Source organism: Astatotilapia calliptera, chromosome 20 (genome assembly GCF_900246225.1).
Source record: "Astatotilapia calliptera chromosome 20, fAstCal1.2, whole genome shotgun sequence".
Taxonomy (NCBI): Eukaryota; Metazoa; Chordata; class Actinopteri; order Cichliformes; family Cichlidae; genus Astatotilapia; species Astatotilapia calliptera.
This window is the reverse complement of record NC_039321.1, coordinates 8,512,675-8,520,561: the sequence shown is the minus strand read 5'-3', so window position 1 is coordinate 8,520,561 and position 7,887 is coordinate 8,512,675. Positions and strand designations below refer to the sequence as shown.

At 37.0% G+C, this 7,887-nt stretch overlaps 1 protein-coding gene across 1 annotated transcript; it reads left to right on the top strand.

The window, feature by feature from the left end:
* The first annotated feature begins 1,241 nt into the window (after positions 1–1,241).
* LOC113013595 (uncharacterized) lies at positions 1,242–7,830 on the top strand. Its single transcript, XM_026154611.1, has 11 exons — positions 1,242–1,495; positions 1,684–1,746; positions 3,586–4,011; positions 4,218–4,278; positions 4,851–4,986; positions 5,212–5,307; positions 5,535–5,827; positions 6,110–6,333; positions 6,620–6,820; positions 6,937–7,126; positions 7,379–7,830. The coding sequence occupies exons 1-11, from the start codon at positions 1,394–1,396 to the stop codon at positions 7,684–7,686; spliced, it is 2,100 nt and encodes a 699-aa protein (XP_026010396.1). The 5' UTR covers positions 1,242–1,393; the 3' UTR covers positions 7,687–7,830.
* The last annotated feature ends 57 nt before the right edge of the window (positions 7,831–7,887 follow it).

Sequence of the window (7,887 nt, the reverse complement as noted above, 5' to 3'; positions counted from 1 at the left end):
TGCCTCTCACTGTCTCAGAGGGGCGCAGAAAGAAGACTGGAAAGACACACACACACACATAATCCCTGAAACTCTGCATCCAATTTGGAGGAGGACATGAATGAAAAGGCCTATTCTGAAATCTATCCGCTGCCTGATAATGATGCACTTCTGTCTGCAGATGCCAGCAAAAACACATGTTATCTTTCTTCACCACTTGAATACAGTAATTGAGAAAAGTAGTGCTTGTAGGCAAAGATAGTAAAAAAATGACAGGGTTTGACATACTTTGTTGAAACATACTGCATAGTATATACTGGACAAAAACATACTGCCATTTAAAAACTGTACTTGAAATTATACTTAACTCTTCCAGTATTTCCAAGAAATAATGGCGCTAATTTAATTATCAAGGCAACAGTGCAATTCCATACCATAACCTCCACCCCAATTTTTCCATGACCACCACACCACAATAGTAAACATCAAGCCAGACTGCATGGCTGTACTAATGATAAGGCGTGACGCAGTAAAGGAAAACAAGGCTGTTAAAAAGCAGATGTCCATACTAGTTCACACATGGTATTGATATTTGCATAGCTGGAGGTGATATGTTGATGTGTAGATAGTGGAAAATATATGTGCACTAATGAGACAGAGTGGCTGGGGCCACAGGGGCTACAGCCTCAGAGAGAGGGGATTTATATGGGGCGCCGTTTGTAAACTGAAACATGCCGAAATTAACAGCAACATTTTTCCACATTTAGCTCTAAATCTTACAAAAACATGTTTTTTCGAGTCATTTTTTACAACATTTACTAAAATATTTGTAACTTTTCATATTTAAAACAGGATTTTAAATGTTAAATCTAAATGCTAAATGTTAAATCTAAATGTTAAATGTTAAATCTAAATGCTAAATGTTAAATGTAAATATTATATTTAAATGTAAATGTTAAATGTTAAATGTAAATATTATATTTAAATGTAAATGTTAAATGTTAAATGTAAATATTATATATAAATCTAAATGTTAAATGTTAAATCTAAATGTTATATATAAATCTAAATGTTAAATGTTAAATCTAAATATTATATATAAATCTAAATGTTAAATGTTAAATCTAAATATTATATATAAATCTAAATGTTAAATGTTAAATCTAAATGTTAAATGTTAAATCTAAATGTTATATATAAATCTAAATGTTAAATGTTAAATCTAAATGTTACGGGAAACTAAATATTTAGCTAATATGCAAATTTATTGTACGGGTCAACGGAAATACCAAAATAAAAGCTTCAAGAAAACCTCCCGCGCTAAAGTGTGCCGGTCGCGGTCAGGTTCTGTGTTTGCGCTCCTCTTACGGTCACTTTTGACTGCCATGAGCTGCTTCGACTATTCCCTACCAGCATGTCCAGCGATTTAGCTGAAAACATTGGAAGAGCCGTTTTGTCGGCCATCCAACGATTCAGCGGTAATGCACCCTCGACCTCACAAACGCCGCAGCACTTGGTAAGTTTATTGTATAGCATTTTGGACGGGTTGATAGCAGTGTTAGCAAAACTAGCAAAGCTAAATTACTTAGCTAGTCCTCAATTATTTCATTTGGTAGGCAGCAGACAGAGATCGAACATCATACAACTCTATTTATTTATTTGGTAGGTAGGTAACAGTCGTTCTTGATGTAAATGTTTCCTTAGGAATCCAGCAATGCACCTGGACCAAGTAGACCTGCCGTCTCCACTGGGATACCATACTGCTCGGTAGGCCTTCTTACACATATCATTTAATTCATTTATCATGAAATTTCCCCTTGTGGGACTAATAAAGGTATGTTATCTTATCTTAGCTGACTGGTTTTGATATACAGTCAGGTTCATAAGTAGTTGGATACAGACACATTTTCTAATGTTGCTTCTGTACATTACCAGAATGAATTAAAAATGAAACTACTCCAATGCAGTTGAAGTGCAGACTTTAAGTTTTAATTCAGTGGGTTGGACTAAATGAATGCATAAAAATGTGAGAGGGAAAAATTAATTTGTAAACACAATCCTATCATTTCAGAGGCTCTAAAGTAATTAGACAAATTAAATAACTGAAAATAAAATGATAATTTCTATTACTTTATTCAAAACCCTTTGTTGGCAATGACAGCCTGAAGTCTTGAAGTCATGGACACCACCAGATGCTGGCATTCCTCCTTACTAAGGCTCTGCCAGGCCTTTACTGCATTGGCTTTCAGTTGCTGTTTGTTTGTGGGCCTTTCTGTCCTAAATTTAGTCTTCAACAACTGAAATGTATGCTCAATTGGGTTAAAATCCAGTGACTGACTTGGCCATTCAAGAATATTCTATTTCTTTACTTTATTAAAGTCATGGGGTGCTTGGACTGTATGTTTTGGGTCATCTTCCATCTTTATTATTAAATGCTGCCCAATCAATGTGACTACTTTTAGCTGGACTTAAGCAGACAAGTATGTATCTGAACACATTCAGCTGCTTCAGTCCCGTGTCACATATTCAGTAAACACTACCAGTGCCACTGGCAGCCATGCACGCCCAAACCATCACACTGCCTCTGCCATGTTTTACAGATGATGTGGTATGCTTTGGATCATGAGTCGTTCCACCCTTCTCCATACTTTTTTCTTGCCATCATTCTGGTAGAGGTTGATCTTGGTTTTATCTGTCCAAAGAATGTTTTTCCAAAATTTAGCTGGCTTTTACTAGATGTTTTTTTTTTTTTTTTTTGTTAAGTCCATTCTAGCCTTTCTATTCTTGAGGCTTATGAGTGGCTTGCACCTTGCAGTGAACCCTCTGTATTAGGGCTGTTCGATATGACGATATGAAAACATCTATCATTTCATATTATACGCTATCATTTGTTCTGTGGTGTCGCAAAATAAATTTTACGTCAATATTTTTCATCGTTTTGATGGTCACTGTAGTGGCTGTATTAATTTCTTAATTTTCTTTTTTCTGTTATGTTCTCTTTGACCGCATGTTGTCTGTTCACAGTAAAATTTTCAAAATGCAAACACTACGTCTCAAATCAATTCCAGGCCTTTTATCTGCTTAATTGGTAATGACATCATCATTTTAATATGGATACCCTAAATTAAAGCTTAGTCTGCACATCATGTCCATGATATAATTTTGATTGGAATATGTTTCAGTAAACGGGCAACAAAATAAAACTTGTTAGGGTCCAAATACACACTGACCTAATTGCAGGCCTTTGCTACTCTAATTGAGTGCTCAAAGCACTTTATACAACAGATCTCATTTACCCATTCACATGCACAGATTAATACAAGCACTTTTTCTGTCCAACATTCGCACACAGTCATAGTCGGATAAACTCATTGGGAGCTCTAGATTAGAGCACCTGGGAACTGAATCACCAACTTGACCAACAATCACCAAATGCTAATCTACAAGATACAAAAGGTTCAGTTTTCTGTGTAATGGGTAGACAATAGTAAGATGGTCTGAGTCTACAGTTTGTTTGTTTGTTTTTAATGAACAGATAACAGAAACCTTACGGATGTATTGTAATGCATAGGTGTCTATCTGTATCTGTGTTTGAATTCATTTCAGGTTCCTCTTCCATCAGTTCCTCAAGCTCATGCTACGCGCTCACATTTTGTGAGAAAAAACAAGACCTGCAAACACTATACAAAAGATGTTGTGTGCTTGCCCTTGTCTTCAACATCAACGTTTCTCATACCGAGAGGAGATTCACGAGCAAAACTAGCACAAGATGGCCTTATTGGGAAGATCTCCTTTACATCTGACTGGTCTGAAGCACAACTTAGAGAAGAAATAGCAGCAATCTTCAGAAGAACATTTGCACTGTCAACTGGCCAGACATTCCCTTTTGAGTATTTGAGTACAATTAGAGGATGTAAACGACTAATGAAACCAAATGTTTCTAGCAGTTTTCTTTGGGGTGGCCAAGAAGTTGGCTCGATTTGTTCCACCACCTGCCTCTATATAATGGCAGGGATACAAAAACCTGCACAGGTAAACATTTTATATTGCAGTGCAGAAATATTTATTGTCTAAAAAGTGAGTCTGTTCCCTTAACATAATTTTATTAATTGTATTAATTAATATTGCAGTTTCAGCAGGTGTAAACAGTTTTTAGTGCAGCCATGTGCCTCTGTGTTACCAGTGATTTGGTGCAACTGTATTTGATTTTATGTAGAACATGCTTTCTTTTCCCTCAGGAGGAACCAGAAGAGCTGTCTGATAGTGACTTTGAAAGTCCAGTCTGCCGGAGAAGACGAGGTATGTGATGTGAATGAAAACCTAGTGAGGTTCTAAGCTCGATGACCAGTTAGATTTTGTTACTGCAGTGCGTAATAATTCCTGGGGGGTTTGTTTGATGAGAGCATCGTTAATTTGTCCGATTGGGGCGATCGTGGCTCAAGAGTTGGGAGTTTGCCTTGTAATCGGAAGGTTGCCGGTTCGAGCCCCGGCTCGGACAGTCTCGGTCGTTGTGTCCTTGGGCAAGACACTTCACCTACTGGTGTTGGCCAGAAGGGCCGATGGCGCGATATGGCAGCCTCGCCTCTGTCAGTCTGCCCCAGGGCAGCTGTGGCTACAACTGTAGCTTGCCTTCACCAGTGTGTGAATGGGTGGATGACTGGGTGTGTAAAGCGCTTTGGGGTCCTTAGGGGGAACTAGTAAAAGTGCTATACAAATACAGTCCATTTACCATTTTAATGTTTACGAATTATCACAGGTGATTACAGCCAAGGAGGAATATGTGCCCAACTTTCACTTAAACTAATATAAGGATATATAAAGGCTGTTAACATTATGAAGCAAGTCATGCTGACCTTCTTTCCTTTGTTCAGTGCATCATGCGTTGTCTACAACACCAGGTGAAAGTGAGGCCAAGCATCAGGAAACAGAGAGCTGCATTCAAGAGAGTGAAAATGAGGGACAGGCAGAGGGACAGCAGATGTTTCCATATAATGTGGCAGAATTTGTGTAAGCTGTTGTCTAGGGGTTAAAGAAATCCTTCATTTTAGATGTTGTTTAGGATATTGTTTTGATGCAAGTTTCCAATTTGCATGTTTGGGGTTTTTTTTGCTGAATGACTGCAACTTTAGGATTTACATTTAATTTTTTTTTTTTTTTTTTTTAATGATGTAGTGTGAGAAATTCTTCAAGGCTGACATGTTTTATGATTTCTAATATCTCTTATCTACTTAGCCCTATTTTTCTGGAGGAAGATGAAGCTCTTGAAGAGGCAATTCAGCGTAGCCTCCTAGAAGAGTCTGATAGACAGAGTGAAGTTCATATTTCAAGGTAAGATTTGAAAGTAACCTTTGATAATTGAATATTTTATTTGCATCTTTACTTGCATCATTTTTTTGCAGTTACACAATTACAAAGGTAATTGCTCATTTCTGACTAATTTAATATGGACTATCACAACATAATTATATGTTGTAACTCTGTGCACTTGAGTCAAATGTACAGCAAATTTCCATTTTTCCCCAAGATCTGTTTGTCATTGTCCCTTTTTTATATAGGTCTTTTAAGAAGCTCAGCAAAGAAGAAATTGAAGGTCTTCTTAGAGCTCATAGTGAGAAAGTCATTACACCAGGAACAAGACAACTCCATATCAGTCGAGCCAATGTGTGGTCGACTGCTTTGCGTCAGTTCAAGAGACCCAAGTTTGCAGAAAGCTGTGAGATGCTTTATGTCACATTTGCAAGCGATGAACATGATACAGAGGAAGATGCTGCTGACCTTGGGGGGCCAAGGCGGGAGTTTTTCCGTTTACTGGTGAAGGCCATCTTTCAGGACAGTGGTGCTTTTGAAGGTAATAGGATTTCACAGTCTAACTAACTTACTTACTCAAGGCCTAAAGGCTTGTTGACGACACTCGTTTTTATAATGTTACAAACGCAACAACCACCTGATCTGAACATTGTTTGACAGAACATTAACAAGTTAATAAATGACTACAGATAATAAATCTGTTATGTTCTGTGTGTCTGAAACAGTAAAAAAAAAAAAAAAAGTAATACATTTTTGTCTGTCAATCTCAAGATATCAGTTTGGGGTCTGTACAGAATATACTTTTTTGTGTGTTATTTTTCAGCTACACCAAATGGATGCACACTGAAATTTAACATCCTACACTTGCAAAATGGAGTATATCGAACCATTGGCAGGATGTTGTCCACGATAATAGTGCAAGGTGGAGAAGCACCTGCCTTTCTCTCTCCACATGTAGTAGACTACATTGTGTCAGGAGACATTCTTCAAGTACACCTAACACCGGATGATATAGGTGACCCTGAGTTAAGAGAGAATCTGAAAAAGGTGAATTGCAATATTATAACAAGAATATTGTAATATTTCCTATATTCACAAGTCTTCTGGTCTTCTTTTATAATATATAATAAATACACTTTTGGTTATTAGAGGCAATTCCATGTATTATATTTTCAATTTGTTTCCTTTTTGTTAAAAAAAAAAAAATATTGGTGAAATACAGCCAAATAAACCAAAACAAAAACGTTTCGAGTCCAATTAAAATGAACCATCTGCAGTATTTGTGTACACTGGTAAAAAACAAACATTTAAAGTGTTTTTCTTAAATATTTAGGTTGTAAATGCAACAACTCAACATGATTTGGAGGAAGCAGTCAGCTGCTGCGACTCATGGCGATATCAAGTTGAAGGTCTTCCACTCACAGTCACCATGGCCAATAAAGATCTGTTTGTGAAAAATGCAGCTCTATACCTTGCAGTTCTGCAACGGCAAAGCTGTTTTGATCAACTAACTGATGGCTTGTCCTACTATGGAGTGAGATTTATATTTTTTTTCTGTATCAATTGGTCATTATTTTATAATCATTTAGAGTGAGCTACTTTTTATATTTAAAACTGGAATTTAACCATTATTTAAACTTTTCTGTCTAGATTTTATCACTCCTGAGAGAGAACCCCAGTTTGCGTGTTCTGCTTGACCTATCGGGGGAGGACAAAGATCTGACAGCCAGTTTAATTGCTGGGGTTCTCAGGCCAAGCTATTCTGTCCTTGGGAGCAACAGAAGAGTTAGAGAGGAGCTGATGGTGGTCAAATTTCGGGAATTTCTCCAGTGTGTCGAAAGTAAGCAGAAATTCACATAATGTAGTCTGGCCATGAAACAATTCGGGACACTAAAGTAAAACTTTGTCTTTTTATGTCACATGCGCGCACACAAAACAGGAATAAAGATGTATGATAGCTTACAACTGACAAGCAAGGCAAAGACAGAACCTCTGTATTTTTTATAAAAACATTAGCCATCATTTAGTTGTTAGCTCAAGCTTTAACTATTTTAGTGTCCCCAGGTTAACGGTGGTTTTTCTTTGTTTTTAGATGAAGAGCTGAGAGACTCACTTGGAGAAAGGACTCTTACCAAGGATGAAGAGGCATTTGTGAAGGCTTTGAGGCCTGGTCACATCTTGGCTTTTGCCACCGGGAGCAGCAAGGTTCCAGCCATAGGTTTTCAACCAGCTCCTAAAATAACATTCATTCACGATGAAAGCAAACATCTCCCGATTGCACACACATGTGCAAATGAGCTTCAGCTTTTTGTGAATGAAACAACAATGGCTGATGATGATGCTTTTCATTACTGCTTCTTAGTAGCACTCATGAATGGAGCTTTATTCAGCACCATCTAAACATGTTCCAAAAAAAGTGAAATTAAAATGGTGGGTTTGTTAACTCTAATCCTGTTCATTAATTGTAGTTTCAAGTAACTTTGCTTCATACAAGATAGTTGAAATAAATTCTGACTGCATTTAATGTTGAAATGTAATAATTTTCAAAGCTTCAATAGATTTATAAAAATGCTAACTCTGTATTTTCAACGACAAATCAAT